General features: G+C 43.4%; 1 protein-coding gene across 7 annotated transcripts in view; it reads left to right on the top strand.

The window, feature by feature from the left end:
- Positions 1–16,428, top strand: part of UBR2 (ubiquitin protein ligase E3 component n-recognin 2) — an 87,841-nt gene that overhangs the window by 35,943 nt on the left and 35,470 nt on the right. For all 7 annotated transcript variants that reach the window (XM_068165106.1, XM_068165104.1, XM_068165101.1 and 4 more), the window contains 10 exons: positions 1,764–1,825; positions 2,581–2,691; positions 4,642–4,707; positions 7,211–7,333; positions 9,895–9,958; positions 10,259–10,383; positions 12,889–12,941; positions 13,205–13,307; positions 14,124–14,172; positions 14,510–14,664. In XM_068165106.1, the coding sequence (XP_068021207.1) occupies positions 1,764–1,825; positions 2,581–2,691; positions 4,642–4,707; positions 7,211–7,333; positions 9,895–9,958; positions 10,259–10,383; positions 12,889–12,941; positions 13,205–13,307; positions 14,124–14,172; positions 14,510–14,664 (911 nt within the window). The remainder of the gene's footprint in view (positions 1–1,763; positions 1,826–2,580; positions 2,692–4,641; positions 4,708–7,210; positions 7,334–9,894; positions 9,959–10,258; positions 10,384–12,888; positions 12,942–13,204; positions 13,308–14,123; positions 14,173–14,509; positions 14,665–16,428) is intronic.

Here is a 16,428-nt window from a genome sequence, read left to right as displayed (position 1 = left end):
CTATTCTATTCTATTCTATTCTATTCTATTCTATTCTATTCTATTCCCTTTCTGGGAAGAACTTTCTCCTCACCTCCAGCCTAAACCTCCCCTGGCACAGCTTGAGACTGTGTCCACTTGTTCTGGTGCTGGTTACCTGGGAGAAGAGACCAACCCCCACCTGGCTACAACCTCCCTTCAGGGAGTTGTAGACAGCAAGAAGGTCTCCCCTGAGCCTCCTCTTCTCCAGGCTAAACAACCCCAGCTCCCTCAGCCTCTCCTCACAGGGCTGTGCTCCAGACCCCTCCCCAGCTTTGTTGCCCTTCCCTGGACACCTTCCAGCAACTCAACATCTTTCCTAACCTGAGAGGCCCAGAACTGGACACAGGACTCAAGGTGTGGCCTAACCAGTGCATTGAGGACATTTTCTAGCTGTTTGACAGCCTCTAGGCAAAATGTTCTTGAGCATTGGAGAAGTTGTCATTTCAGGCCTTGGGGAGACTGTCTCATCCTTCTGAATTTGTGGATTGTGTTGTAGACATTTTACTCTTGTTTATGCCACTTGAGTGACATACAGAAAATATAGACTGCAGTTGACAGTTTTGAGATGTTTAGCTGTCAGCTTGAATGGACTGATCAACCCTCTGTTGGAGATCAGATTTACCAAACAGATGTCACCAGAAAATTGAGCTGTGTCTTTAGATGGTGCCTGCTGGTTTTCCCACACTTGTGCTGGCAAAAGTTGACAAATACATTTCATGGACATGGTACTGACACAGGTCTGCCAGCTGCACACAAGACAGCTGTCCCAGCCGCTGACAGATGTGTCAGCCACACAATTCCCTCCAGTTAGGCTTAACTATAGATTATTAATTGTACTATATTAACTATAGAACTATATAATATTATATATTAACTATAATATGATATATAAATATATATTTTTATTAATATAGTTATATATTTAATAATATAATATTAATTATATAATAATTTATATAATATCTATTTATAGTATTTATGTATTATATAATATATATAAATATAATATATATTGACTATAACTATATAATTTATATTATAGTATGTTAACTATATAGTATTAATTATATTAGGCTTAACTATATCTTATTAATTATATTACATTAACTATATAACTATATAATATTATATATTAACTATAATATTATATATAAATATATATTATTAATACAGTTATGTATATTTATTAATATAGTTATTTATGTATATAATACTGATTTACATAATATGTAATGATAATTTATTTGTATTATTATTTATATATTATATAATATATAAATATATATTGACTATAACTATATCATTTATATTATAGTATATTAACTATATATTATTAATTATATTAGGCTTAACTATATCTTATTAATTATATTATATGGACAGAGTCATATCTTGATTTCCTATGAATTTCTTTTTCTCACATAAAGGTAATTTTTAGGTAACATACTGCACAGACCAAGGAAAAATCACTTTAGATGTTTCAGTCTTTAAGCAAAAATCTCCCCTGAACTGCAGGGTTTAGATGAAGAGAATGAGAAGAGTTTCATTCTTTTTAAATGTATACCTTGTAGACATGTCTTCCCAGGAGAGCTCTGTGCAGCTCCAGGGTGATAAGCTACAGACTCGCAGCTAGCTGCAGGAAATGATCCCATAGTAAATGAGATGACCATTTTTCTGTCTTATTTAGAGGTATATAAGATCCTGTGTGTGGTATTCTGCACCTCTTTTATGCTTTTATGTAGGCTTGCATGTTTTGCTGAGTAAGACTGAAGTGGCATACAAGTTTCCAGAGCTGCTACCCCTGGTATGTAATTAAACATAGCATATTAATTAAGTATGATTAATGTTGAACATCCCATAGTTGGTCATTCAAGTGTGTATTAAAGAAAAGGGCCTTTTTGTTATGGGAGGTTATGTTTAGTAGCTAAAATCATCTCTTAAAAGATTGATAGATATTCATGTCAGAAGCATGAGCAATCAGTGTTGCTCCCTTAACTTAAGGCTAAGGTTTATGGATTAACTTCATTTAGTAGAAACTGCTTTTAGGACCTTCTGGCAGCATCTCATTCCTTCTTCCTTGGCCTAGCTTCTGATTTTCTTCCCTAGCTGCTTTTTCCTTCCTGCAAGTTTTTAGTGACATGCTGTTTTTTAAAGAAGAGTTATAAAAGAATAACATAAACTGAAAGAGGAGAAAATAACTGGGAGAAAGAAATCTCAGTGTCTTTTGAAAGGAGTGCTTAACCTTTGAATGAAAGAAAGCAAAAAGTGTGTTTAGATTGATAATGTTGATGTTTTAAGATAGGAAACCTCCTGCCTTTAAGACCAAACTAAAATGCTTGTGGAATGTTCTGTGGAGCAAAGACAGAATGCAAGGTTGGTTAGCAGTTGGGCAGGTTGTGAGCAGGCTCACTAAACTTCTGTAATACCTGTGCTGGGTTTGCTCCTCTTTTGTACTGCCAAAATATTTCAGTGATTACAGATATCTGCCTCCTTCATTTCAAACCCATTTCCTTTTATCTTTCTCTCTATATATCCAAATATTGCACCTTCTTCATGCAGAGTGAGCTTAGCCCACCTATGTTAATAGAACACCCTCTACGATGCCTAGTCCTCTGTGCCCAGGTGCATGCAGGGATGTGGAGAAGAAATGGGTTCTCCCTTGTTAATCAGGTAAGTGCATACTAGCTGTAGAATCATCATTTATCACTGGTTTGTGATAAAAAAAATAGAATAGAATTAACCAGGTTGAAAGAGACCTTTGAGACCATTGAGTCCAACCTATCACCCAACACCATCTGATCAACTAAACCAAGCACCAAGCACCCCATCCAGTCTCTTCCTAAACACCTCCAGTGATGGTGACTCCACCACCTCCCTGGGCAGCACATTCCAATGGCCAATCTCTCTTTCTGGAAAGAACCTCTTCCTAACCTCCAGCCTAAACCTCCCCTGGCACAGCTTGAGACTGTGTCCACTTGTTCTAGTGCTGGCTGCCTGGGAGAAGAGACCAACTCCCACCTGTCTACAACCTCCCTTCAGGTAGTTGTAGACAGCAAGAAGGTCTCTCCTGAGCCTCCTCTTCTCCAGGCTAACCAACCCCAGCTCCCCAGCCTCTCCTCACAGGGCTGTTCTCCAGACCCCTCCCCAGCTTTGTTGCCCTTCTCTGGACACACTCCAGCAAGTCAACCTCCTTCCTAAACTGAGGGGCCCAGAACTGGACACAGGACTCAAGGTGTGGCCTAACCAGTGCTGAGTACAGGGCAGAATGACCTCCCTGCTCCTGCTGGCCACACTCTTCCTGATGCAGGCCAGGATGCCATTGGCCTTCTTGGCCACCTGGGCACACTGCAGGCTCATGTTCAGCCTACCATCATCCAGGTCCTTCTCTGCCTGGCTGCTCTCCAGCCCCTCTGACCCCAGCCTGTAGCACTGCCTGGGGTTGTTGTGGCCAATGTGCAGGACCTGGCACTTGGATGTGTTCAATCTCCTGCCCTTGGACTCTGCCCATCTCTCCAGCCTGTTGAGGTCCCTCTGCATTGCTCTCATACCCTCTAACAGATCAACACCTACCCCCAACTTCCCCAAGATAATTTTGGACCTCCAAATCTCCCCTTTCTGTATTCAAGTCTCACTTAAATCTTCTGGAAGGCAGTGTGAGGTAGGCCTCTCTATCAGCCCTCCTGTCTTGAATATTTGTGGTTTTAAACTTTGATTTCTTGGTCAGGAGTTGCTTTTTTGTTTCAGGAGTGTTACAGTGCTTAGTGAAGTTAGTTCTCTATGTGTAAAGCTGTAGTGTAAAGCAGCTAATGAGTTGTAGCCTTTATGTACTGTTCAACAGCAGCATGATGTGCAGAGTTGGATCTGTGCATCTTCAGTAATGCATTCATCACTTCCATGTCTCTCAAACACAAAAATACACACCATTAATATGTTGGTACTGCTTATAAAGTGATTGAAATCTGAAGGCTACAGAGAAGCATCAGAACCCACACAGAGCTGTCTGTCTTGGCTTTTCTCTCATTTGATTGACTCTTATGGAATCTGTCTCCTTCCATCTCCAAACTCCAGTTCTCTGTGTTTGTGAGAATTAGGTCTTAGTTGTTATGCCTGTAAAATGTATAAAATGGGTTTGTGCCACCCACCAGGGTGGTCAGCTAAAGTGATGTTTCTCAGCAAGACACAGAGGGCAGCACACATAGAATGTGGTTCTGGGAGGTGTTAACTGTTTCTACCACAATCTCAACCTGGTAGTTCCTGAAAGATTGTCTCAGATAATTAAAGAGCACTTCACAGAGCAAAGAAAGAACATTTCTCCAACTGCAAGGGCTTTCTCTCCTGTGAATTTCCAAGTGGGTGCAATAAAACATAGCCCAAAGAGGTGCACAGGGTTTTTCATTCTGAGTGTATGCAGTCTAGGCATTAGATCCATGCAGCCCAGCTGGCAGCTGCTTGCTTTGTGCTATATAAAAAAGCTGTTTTGCATACAAATATGTATTTGTAGGCTGTTTTCAGCTCAGATGCATTTTCTTTGTTTAATGCTGCACACCAGAGTTTGTTTTTCCAGGATGAAGATGTGATGTTTATTAACTCTTGTCGTTTGTTTGGTGTTCTTTGTTTCAGATTTATTACTATCATAATGTGAAGTGCAGGAGGGAGATGTTTGACAAGGACATTGTCATGCTTCAGGTACCAGCTTGCATTTTTACCCATCACTTTCAGGATATGTGTGCATTTGCTTTTAGCTCCATGAGAACCATTTCCTGGCAAGGCAAAAAAGTTGATTTTTAGAATAAACCATTTATTTAGAATAAACCAAGCCAGGTTGGAAGAGACCTTCAAGATCATCGTGTCCAACCTATCAACCAATCCAACACCACCTAAACAACTAACCCATGGCACCAAGCACCCCATCAAGTCTCCTCCTGAACACCTCCAATGATGGTCACTCCACCACCTCCCCAGGCAGCCCATTCCAATGGGCAATCACTCTCTCTGTGAAGAACTTCTTCCTAACATCCAGCCTAAACTCCCCTGGCGCAGCCTGAGACTGTGTCCTCTTGTTGTGGTGCTGGCTGCCTGGGAGAAGAGACCAACCCCTGCCTGTCTACAACCTCTACAACCTTTTGTGGCAGGAATTCTGCTTTCTGTTGTATCCATGCCTTTGTGGGGTAATTTGTGAAGGAACTGCTGTGGTGGTCTCATTCTTGGGGGTATCTAAATATACTGTGAAAAGTGCAGAATCTTCTGTGTGACCTATATGTAATGTGAGTCTGTGGATCTTCAGTAATGTACTCAGTGTATGTGTTGCCTCTTCTCTCTTCTTTCAAGTTGGCATCTGAAATGCTGGAGAGGAAGTGGTACCTCAAATATTTTTTTAGATTGCTGGGTTTTTTTAGTTTTAGGGGTTTTTGTGTGTGTGTTGGGTTTGTTTCCTTTCCTTTTTTTGTTTGCTTGGTTTTCTGTTCTCAGCTTTAGGAATAGAATAGACCAGGTTGGAAGAGACCTTCAAGATTATCATGTCCAACCTATCAACCAATCCAACCCACCTAAACAGCTAACCCATGGCACCAAGCACCCCATCAAGTCTCCTCCTTAACACCTCCAGTTCTCTAGGAGAGATCTTAACTTCTGTGTTGAGAGTGACAGCAGCTCAAGTTGGCAGCTCAGACTGTGTAGTTCACCTAGACAGCAAAACTTTAGCTGTTACCTAGACTTAGCAATACCCAATATGATGTGTTTGTCCTGAGCTACTTCTACTTTCAGACATTTGTACCTGAGGCTTGATCATCTTCAGTTGCCCATTTGGGTAGATATCCTTCAGTTCTCCTTGATATGGCTGTCTTAAAGATGGTCCCATCAGAGATAGTAAACCAACAAATACTTATAATTGGGTAATGCAGATACATTGTTTAACAAATAGAAAAGCCTTGACTAGTTGTTTTCAGAAATAGGAGTAAATGTTTGTGAATCAAATGAAACATTGTTGGTATTCTTCCCAGGAAGGTTTGAGAAGTCTTGTTGAAGTCTTCAGCCTTTGTTTAGAGTATTAGAATTTGTTTCAAAAGTCTTCATGCAGAGCTAGAGGCTGGGGTCAGAGTGGCTGGAGAGCTCCCAAACAGAGAGGGACCTGGGGGTGCTGATTGAGAGCTGCCTAAACATGAGCCAGCAGTGTGCCCAGGTGGCCAAGAAGGCCAATGGCATCCTGGCCTGTATCAGGAACAGTGTGGCCAGCAGGAGCAGGGAAGTCATTGTGCCCTGTACTCTGCATTGGTTAGGCCACACCTTGAGTCCTGTGTCCAGTTCTGGGCCCCTCAGTTTAAGAAGGACATTGACAGACTTGAAGGTGTCCAGAGAAGGGCAAGAAGGCTGGGGAGAGGCCTGGAGCACAGCCCTGTGAGGAGAGGCTGAGGGAGCTGGGGTTGCTTAGCCTGGAGAAGAGGAGGCTCAGGGGTGACCTCATTGCCCTCTACAACTACCTGAAAGGTGGCTGTAGCCAGGAGGGGGTTGGTCTCTTCTCCCAGGCAACCAGCACCAGAACAAGAGGACACAGTCTCAAGCTGCACCGGGGGGAGTTTTGGCTGGAGGTGAGGAGAAAGTTCTTCACCAAGAGAGTCATTCATCATTGGAATGTGCTGCCCAGGGAGGTGGTGGAGTCCCCATCGCTGGAGGTGTTCAAGAGGAGATTGGATGTGGCACTTGGTGCCATGGTCTAGTCATGAGGTCTGTGGTGACAGGTTGGACTTGTTGATCTTTGAGGTCTCTTCCAATCTTAGGGATACTGTGATACTGTGATAATCTATACTAAGTGTTAGAAGGCATAATGCAAGTTGAGCCTGCAGGAGCAGCATTGTAGAGATAAAACCAACAAGCCCTAAGTCTTTCACTGAATGTCACTTAAAAGTTTTGGAGACAGAAGGAATAACACTGAGTATTTTACATTCAAAAGGGCATTGGAAATTGTTGATGAAGCCTAGGATCCTGCTTGTCAAACATGCTGTCACTTGTGGTGTTGAAGTCCTCAGAGAGTGAACTTGACTGAGTCAAATCTTCATACCCAGGCTTGAGGAATGAATGTCATAAATGTGACATTTATGACTGTGACTGTGAACATTGTATATAAATTTACTAACATGCTGTAGTAGCACCCAGTTCATTTCTGTCCCTAACCATATTCATTTGTCTTTAACAGACAGGTGTGTCTATGATGGATCCAAATCACTTCTTGATGATCATGCTGAGTCGCTTTGAACTTTATCAGATATTTAGTACTCCAGACTATGGCAAAAGATTCAGCACAGAAAATACTAACAAGGTATTTTATCCACTGTTGTAAGACAAAGCCTGCAGTATTGCTTTCAAAAGTGTATCAGGTGCTGTTGTACCCAGAATTGTCCTATCTCTTGATATCAGAAGCAAAACCTGTCCTATTTTAGTTGTGTTTGGCCAGTTCAAAATACACATACATTGTTTTACATGTCTAAAACTGAGGGAGCAACCAGAATGTATTGAGTTCTATCCAGGGGTAGATGAGAGGTGACTTGAGAGTTTGTGGGTGCAAATTAAGGGGCAGGCTAGCATGACTCATACAGTTGTGGGTGTTCATTACAGACCACCTGGCCTTTTCAAGGAATTGCTAGGGGAAATCTCACGGGGCAGGGTACTGGAAGGCAAAGGGGCCCATGATAGTTGGCTAACATTCAAGAACCTCTTCTTCCAAGGTCAGGGTCTGAGCATTCCAACAAGTCGGAAATCGAGAAAGGGAGCCAGGAGACCCATAGTAAGGAACTGCTGAGCCAAGTCAAGTGGAAGAAGGAGAGGCTGGCCACTTGGAAGGAGTATAAAGCTGTTGTCAGAGGATGTAGGGAGGCAACTAGGAAAGCTAAGGCCTCCTTGGAATTCAACTCTTCAAGGGAGGTCAGGGACAACAGAAAGGGCTTCTTTAAATACATCACAAGAAAAGCTAATACCAGAGGCATTGTAGGCCCACTGAGGTGCGTGCCTTGGTGATGGAGGACTCAAAGAAGGCAGACTTACTAAATGCCTTCTGCATCTCCATCTATACTGCTGGAGACTGTCCTCAGGAGTCCCAGACCCCTGAGGCACCAGAGGAAGGCATGACAAAGGAGTTTTCCTTAGTTGATGAGGACTGGGTTAAGGAACAGTTAAGCAATCTGGATATCCATAAATCCATGGGTCCTGATCGCATGTACCCACGGGTGTTGAGGGAGCTGGCAGAGGTCATGGCCAGACCACTCTCCACCATCTTTGGTAAGTCATGGCAGACAGGAGAGTGCCTGGGGACTGGAGGAAGGCAAACATCACTCCAGTGTTCCAAAAGGGTAAGAAGGAGGACCCAGGTAACTATAGACCCATCAGCCTCACCTCCATCCCTGGAAGGGTAATGGAGAAACTTATGCTTGGTGCTGTCCTTGGGCATATCAAGGACAAGAGGGTCATCAGGAGCAGTCACCATGGTTTTATGAAAGGGAAGTTGTGTCTGACTAACCCTGATGGCCTTTTGGCCATCATGGACATAACCAGGTGGGCTGATGAGCAGTGGATGTGGTCTCTCTTGATTTCAGTAAAGCATTTTATGCTTTCTCCCACAGCATTCTCCAGTGTGGCCTGGATGATCAGGTAGTGAGGTGGATTGGGAACTGGTTGAAGGGAAGAGGTCAGAGAGCTGTGGTCAATGGGACAGAGTCTAGTTGGAGACCTGTATCTAGTGGTGTCCCTCAGGGTCAGTACTGGGACCAGCACTATTCAATATATTCATCAATGGCATGGATGAGGGAACAGAGAGCACTGTCAGCAAGTTTGCTGATGACACAAAACTAGGTGGAGTGGCTGACACAGCAGAGGGTTGTGCTGCCATTCAGTGAGACTTAGGCTGGAGAGCTGGGCAGGGAGACATTGAAGGAAATTCAAGAAGGGCAAGTGTGGAGTCCTGCACCTGGGAAAGAACAACCCCAGGTATCAGTGTAGGTGGGGACTGACTTGTTGGTGAGCATTGAAGGGGAAAAGGACCTGGGGGTCCTAGTGGCTGGGAGGTTGACCATGAACTGGCAGTGTGCACTTGTGGCTAAGAAGGCCAATGCCTTTCTGGGGTGTATTAGAAGGGGTGTGGTTAGTAGGTCGAGAGAGGTTCTCCTCCCCCTCTACTCTGCCCTGGTGAGATTGCATCTGGAATATTGTGTCTAGTTCTGGACTCTTCAGTCCAAGAAGGACAGGGAACTGCTTGAAGGAGTGTGCTGCAGAGCCACAGAAATGATTAAGGGAGTGGAACATCTCCCTTATGAGGAGAGACTGAGGGACTTGGAGCTCCATAGCTTGGAGAAAAGGAGACTAAGGGGTGACCTCATAAATGTTTATAAATATGTCAAGGGTGAGTGCTGAGAGGCTGGAGCCTGGCTCTTCCCAGTGATGCCCAATGACAGGACAAGGGGCAGTGGGTGGAAGCTGAGGCATAGGAAGTCCCATGGAAACAAGAGGAAAATTGTTTTCAGTGTGAGAGTGATGGAACACTGGAACAGGCTGCCCAGGGGGTTGTGGAGTCTTCCTCTCTGGAGATATTCAAAACCCACCTGGATGTGTTCCTGTGTGACCTGCTGTAGGTGATCCTGCTCTGGCAGGTGGGGTGGACTGGGTGATCTTTTGAGATCCCTTCCAGCCCCTAACATTCTGTGATGATAATCTTCACAGTGCTTAAGAATTTCAAGGCAGTTGTGATGAAATTTCAGTGTAGCTCAATTTGGGAGTGGTAAGAAAGCAAGCAGGGTGTGTTTTGAAGCACGCTGAAAACATTTTCAGCATATGGAGTAATTATTTTACCCTTAACTGAAAAATTTCAGTTCTTTTTCTTGTTCAATTTAGGATGTTGTTCAACAAAACAACACTCTGATAGAAGAGATGCTGTACCTCATTATAATGATTGTTGGTAAGTTCTGAAGACATTTAATTAACCAATATTAATCTTTGTGATGGTCTGCAATAAGTATTTCTTGCTGTCATCTGAAATTTGGTTCTGTTGTGAACTTCCTATAGTTCAGACTTCTTTCCAGTGAGGAAAAACCTTTAATCTAGCTCAGATTTATGTAATGAGTTTTGGAACACTGGAGGGTGACCACAAGATTTCACAGAAGAGGCATCTCCTCCAGTCTTTTAGGCTGCAACAGAAGACAAATAAATGTCTGACATTCTAAATAAATAGATATAAAGGCTTATTCAATTCTCACAGGTGAAAGATTCAGTCCTGGAATAGGACAGGTAAATGCAACAGATGAAATCAAACGAGAGATCATCCATCAGCTGAGCATCAGGCCAATGGCTCACAGTGAATTGGTGAAGGCATTGCCTGAAGATGTAAGTAACTTGGGAAAGTGTGTGGGAGGGGAAAGAGCAGCTCCCAGCTTTCTAAGGCTGATGGCTGAAAAGTGTACTTACATTGTTTTATGCCACTGCATGTGGAATGGGAGCAACATGATTGTGCTAAGAGCAAGGTTAGTATGAGTGCAGATGAATAGTTACTGTAGAGAAGACTGGGCAGATGGGCAGAGTCCAACAGGATGGCATTCAACAAGTCCAAGTGCCAGGTGCTGCACTTTGGCCACAGCAACCCCAGGCAGAGCTACAGGCTGGGGTCAGAGTGGCTGAGAGCTGCCAAACAGAGAGGGACCTGGGGGTGCTGATTGAGAGCTGCCTAAACATGAGCCTGCAGTGTGCCCAGGTGGCCAGGAAGGCCAATGGCATCCTGGCCTGCATCAGGAACAGTGTGGCCAGCAGGAGCAGGGAAGTCATTGTGCCCTGTACTCTGTATTGGTTAGGCCACACCTTGAGTCCTGTGTCCAATTCTGGGCCCCTCAGTTTAGGAAGGACATTGAGAGACTTGAAGGTGTCCAGGGAAGGGCAACAAGGCTGGTGAGAGGCCTTGAGCACAGCCCTGTGAGGAGAGGCTGAGGGAGCTGGGGTTGTGTCATTCGCCATTGTTTAATGATAAGTTCTGAAATATTATGTCCTAAATATTTTTGAACCTTAAAACTTGACTTTTTGAGTTGTTTGGTGAGCATTGTGATTATTTTTGTTGAGGAAATAACTGAAGGTTGGATGACAGTGCCAACTAGGATTTAAGTTCTAAATTCTTGTCAGTCTTAAATCTGGTGGATGTGGGGAGGTCAGTGGATGTGATCTACCTGGACCTCAGCAAGGCCTTTGACACCGTCCTCCACAGCAAACTCCTGCCCAAGCTGTCAGCCCCTGGCTTGGACAGCAGCACTCTGAGCTGGGTTAGGAACTGGCTGGAGGCTGAGCCCAGAGAGTGGTGGTGAATGGTGCCACAGCCAGCTGGCAGCCAGGCACCAGTGGTGTGCCCCAGGGATCAGTGCTGGGCCCTGTGCTCTTTAACATCTTCATTGATGATCTGGATGAGGGCATTGAGTCCATCAGCAGTAAATTTGCAGATGACACCAAGCTGGGGGCAGGAGTTGATCTGCTGGAGGGTAGAAAGGCTCTGCAGAGGGACCTGGACAGGCTGGGCAGATGGGCAGAGTCCAAGGGCAGGAGATTGAACACATCCAAGTGCCAGGTTCTGCACATTGGTCACAACAACCCCATGCAGTGCTACAGGCTGGGGTCAGAGTGGCTGGAGAGCAGACAGGCAGAAAGGGACCTGGGGGTGCTGGTTGATGGTAGGCTGAACATGAGCCTGCAGTGTGCCCAGGCAGCCAAGAAGGCCAATGGCATCCTGGCCTGCATCAGGAACAGTGTGGCCAGCAGGAGCAGGGAGGTCATTCTGCCCCTGTACACTGCACTGGTTAGGCCACACCTTGAGTCCTGTGTCCAGTTCTGGGCCCCTCAGTTTAGGAAGGAGGTTGACTTGCTGGAACGAGTCCAGAGAAGGGCAACAAAGTTGGTGAGGGGCTTGGAACACAGCCCTGTGAGGAGAGGCTGAGGGAGCTGGGGCTGCTTAGCCTGCAGAGGAGGAGACTCAGGGGTGACCTTATTGTGCTCTACAACTACCTGAAGGGAGGTTGTAGCCAGGCAGAGGTTGGTCTCTTCTCCCAGGCAGCCAGCACCAGAACAAGAGGACACAGTCTCAGGCTGCACCAGGGGAGGTTTAGGCTGGAGGTTAGGAAGAAGTTCTACACAGAGAGAGTGATTGCCCATTGGAATGGGCTGCCTGGGGAGGTGGTGGAGTCACCATCACTGGAGGTGTTCAGGAGGAGACTTGATGGGGTGCTTGGTGCCAGGGTTTAGTTGTTTAGGTGGTGTGGGATTGGTTGATGGGTTGGACACGATAATCTTGAAGGTCTCTTCCAACCTGGTCTGGTCTGGTCTGGTCTATTCTATTCTATTCTAAATTCTTTTTCCCTGGTCTGTTGAGTGCTGTGGATATGTAGCACTGGAAGGGATGGGACTATTGAAAGGTAATCTGTGTATGAAATGATGTTGTATATTTAATCTGGTTTACCCAGCTGCTGTGTTGTTATTTTAGCATCTTTCAGTTACTTGTCTTTTTAGCTTATATATGTCTTTGTGTGTATATATATTTATACTTAAAGGTCCAGAAATATTGACTGTATGTTCCTAAGGTATACTCAGTTGAACTAACTTAGAATTTACTACATTCAAGCTCATTATGAAAGGGGGAAAAGAAAACACACTTGAAATGGCATGATGTTTTACACACACTTCCTTCAGAGATGGTATTCCTGAAGCTGTGCTATTTAGTATTCTCTTTAGTGTCAATGAAATGACTTTGTGCTGCATTCATTTTGCGTGCTTATTGCTCATTTAGTGCTGTATCATATTTGAATGTGTTTAATCCAAGAACTACAGTAACGCACTGTCTTGCCTTTTCATTCAATGTAGGAGAACAGGGAGACAGGAATGGAAAGTGTGATTGAAGAAGTAGCCTGCTTCAAGTATGTTTCCCTTTATTCTAATATCCCATTTTGAAAGTTGAGATCCAGAGATTAGTAAAACTGGAAGAATAGAGAGAAGGGGAGGGGGTTGTGGTGTTTCCCTGTGGCTTTCCTCAGGCATCATTCTTAATAGATGTTGTAGAAATCAAGGAACAGTGTGGAGCAGTGGGGTTTAGCTGTTCTATTTAACCATTTATGCTCTGGTGTTAATAACCAATGGACATAATGGTTTGTATATCTTTTTGCCTTTCCTTTCTTTGTAGGAAGCCTGGATTGACAGGGAGAGGGCTGTATGAATTAAAACCAGAATGTGCCAGGAACTTCAATCTGTATTTCTATCACTTTTCAAGGGCAGAGCAATCAAAGGTAACCATTTAACTTAACTTTCTGGGTTCCATTGTGTAGCTTTTTGGCTTTGCTTTTTTTCCCAAAGCTCAGTTATGTGAAGAAGTCTTCTCAGCTGGTTAAAAATCAACTTTTGAGAGTTAACTTAGTTGAGAATGTTAGCAAAATTTGCCCAGGATTTTGCAGTGATTTCTAAGCTACTATACAGTGCTGCTGAAATCAGTGGGCCTTTTTGAGCTTGTCTGTGGATTCTCTTATGTCTTACTTCACTGAAAGGAGTTAAACAATCTGTTTTCATGCTGGCATTTATGGAAGTTAGCATTTTAGCTCAGACTTGGCCTACAGTTTTATGTTAGAAAAAGAATCCAGAATGGCTCTAGATGAAAGATTTTGCAGCTGGACCAGGCTCTGGCCAGCTTGATCTACTGTGGGGTGGAACTAGATGATCCCTGTGGTCCCTTGCAACCCTGACTGATACTATGACACTATGCATTACAAGTAGAATGTAAGACAAACTGAATAAATGTAGAAGCTTTCTTGTTTTATTTAAGGCTGGGGAAAAAAAAGGGGGGGGGGGGGGGGGGGAGGAAAAAAATCCCCAGGCAGTAACAACATAAAACATGATACTGTGATTTGTATTAAGGCCAGGCTGGATGTGGCTCTGAGCAGCCTGATCTAGTGTGAGGTGTCCCTGCCCATGGAGGGGGGGTTGGAACTAGATGATCCTTGAGGTCCCTTCCAACCCTAATAATAATAATAATTCTATGAGTGATTCTTTTATTGGTTTTAGTTTTTTTGCAGGGTTTGAATAATATTGGCATTATTCTTCTGTTTCAGGCAGAGGAAGCACAAAGAAAGCTGAGAAGGCAGAACAGAGAAGATACAGGTATTTCTTTTGGGGAGAAAAGGAAGGCATCTATAAACTGTATTGCCCTGGTACTTGGGTAGTGTTCTGTACCTGAGCTAGCCAGAAGAAAGTGGTTGAAAATGTACCCATTTCCCTTATGGAGAGGAATCTGATTTGTCATGGAACCAGCCTTCTGAAGGGCTTATTCCTTTGGCTTTTGTTACATGAAAGCCATAGAGCTTGTTACCCATGATACTGTTGATCCAGCAATTGCATGCTGTCTTGGGTCATTAAGCTGTTTGAAAGTCAGGCATTTGATATGGCTGCTGCAAACTTGCAGAGGTGTTGGAGTGTCAAACACACATTTCTCTTTCAGCACTTCCACCACCAGCTCTTCCTCCTTTCTGCCCACTTTTTGCAAGTCTGGTTAATATTCTGCAGTCTGATGTCATGCTGTGCATTATGGGAACCATACTGCAGTGGGCAGTAGAGCACAATGGCTATGCCTGGTCAGAGTCCATGCTGCAGAGGGTATGTTTCCTTCTTACAGATTATTCTTATGCTAAAGGAAGACTCCTTCCTTTTAGGAATATTTTATATATTGTATTTATTGTATGTATAGATAGATTGTGGGGGTGTGTATATAGAATATTATATATTAGTATATTAACATTATATATCATTAATATCTATATTAACATTATATATTATTGCTTTATATTATATATATTGTATTAAGGAATATTTTATCTACTGTAAATTTGGGTTGTTTACTTGGTGTCTAACACCAAATTGCTTTTTCCATTTGATCTCCCTTCTGGACAGAGTCAAAATGAGCCTTGGAATTCTGGGCTACCTCTTTCCTTTGTTAAGATACATGCTGTTCTATGCAGTTGAATAGAGACGAATAGAAACTAATCAAAACACTGTTGGGGGAAAACCTAAAGGGAAAGGCCTAGCACCAAATTGCTTTTTCCATTTGATCTGCCTTCTGGACAGAGTCAAAATGAGCCTTGGAATTCGAGAGTCAAAATGAGCCTTGGAATTCTGGGCTACCTCTTTCCTGTGTTGAGATACATGCTGTTCTATGCAGTTGCAAGCATCTTGATTCTGAGATGAATAGAAACTAATCAAAACATTGTTGGGGTAAAACCTAAAGGGAAAAGCCTAGCACCAAATTGCTTTTTCCATTTGATCTGCCTTCTGGAGAGTCAAAATGAGCCTTGGAACTCGAGAGTCAAAATGAGCCTTGGAATTCTGGGCTACCTCTTTCCTGTGTTAAGATACATGCTGTTCTATGCAGTTGCAAACAGCTCGATTCTGAGATGAATAGAAACTAATCAAAACATTGTTGGGGTAAAACCTAAAGGGAAAAGCCTAGCACCAAATTGCTTTTTCCATTTGATCTCCCTTCTGGACAGAGTCAAAATGAGCCTTGGAATTCTGGGCTGCCTCTTTCCTTTAAGATACATGCTGTTCTGTGCGGTTGAATAGAGACAAATAGAAACTAATCAAAACATTGTTGGGGTAAAACCTAAAGCCTAGCACCAAATTGCTTTTTCCATTTGATCTGCCTTCTGGAGAGTCAAAATGAATCCTTGGAATTCGAGAGTCAAAATGAGCCTTGGAATTCTGGGCTACCTCTTTCCTGTGTTGAGATACATGCTGTTCTATGCAGTTGCAAGCATCTTGATTCTGAGATGAATAGAAACTAATCAAAACATTGTTGGGGTAAAACCTAAAGGGAAAAGCCTAGCACCAAATTGCTTTTTCCATTTGATCTCCCTTCTGGACAGAGTCAAAATGAGCCTTGGAATTCTGGGCTACCTCTTTCCTGTGTTAAGATACATGCTGTTCTATGCAGTTGAATAGAGACAGATAGAAACTAATCAAAACATTGTTGGGGTAAAACCTAAAGGGAAAGGCCTAGCACCAAATTGCTTTTTCCATTTGATCTGCCTTCTGGAGAGTCAAAATGAACCTTGGAACTTGAGAGTCAAAATGAGCCTTGGAATTCTGGGCTACCTCTTTCCTGTGTTAAGATACATGCTGTTCTATGCAGTTGCAAACAGCTCGATTCTGAGACAAACAGAAACTAACCAAAACACTGTTGGGGTATCTAACATATCTAAATGAGAAATAAATGGTCTTTTCTGATGCAGAGGACTGGGAAACTACTCTGACTGCAATTTATTTTTAAGAGTGAGTAGAAAACATGTAAATTTCTGATGGAGTGCACACAAGGGAAGAAAGGAAAGGAGGTGATTCTGCCCCTGTACACTGCCCTGGTTAGAC

This window comes from Melanerpes formicivorus, unplaced genomic scaffold (assembly GCF_026170545.1).
Source record: "Melanerpes formicivorus ecotype bairdi unplaced genomic scaffold, bMelFor1.0.p_v2 SCAF_84, whole genome shotgun sequence".
NCBI lineage: Eukaryota > Metazoa > Chordata > Aves > Piciformes > Picidae > Melanerpes > Melanerpes formicivorus.
This window is presented reverse-complemented; position numbering and strand designations above follow the sequence as displayed.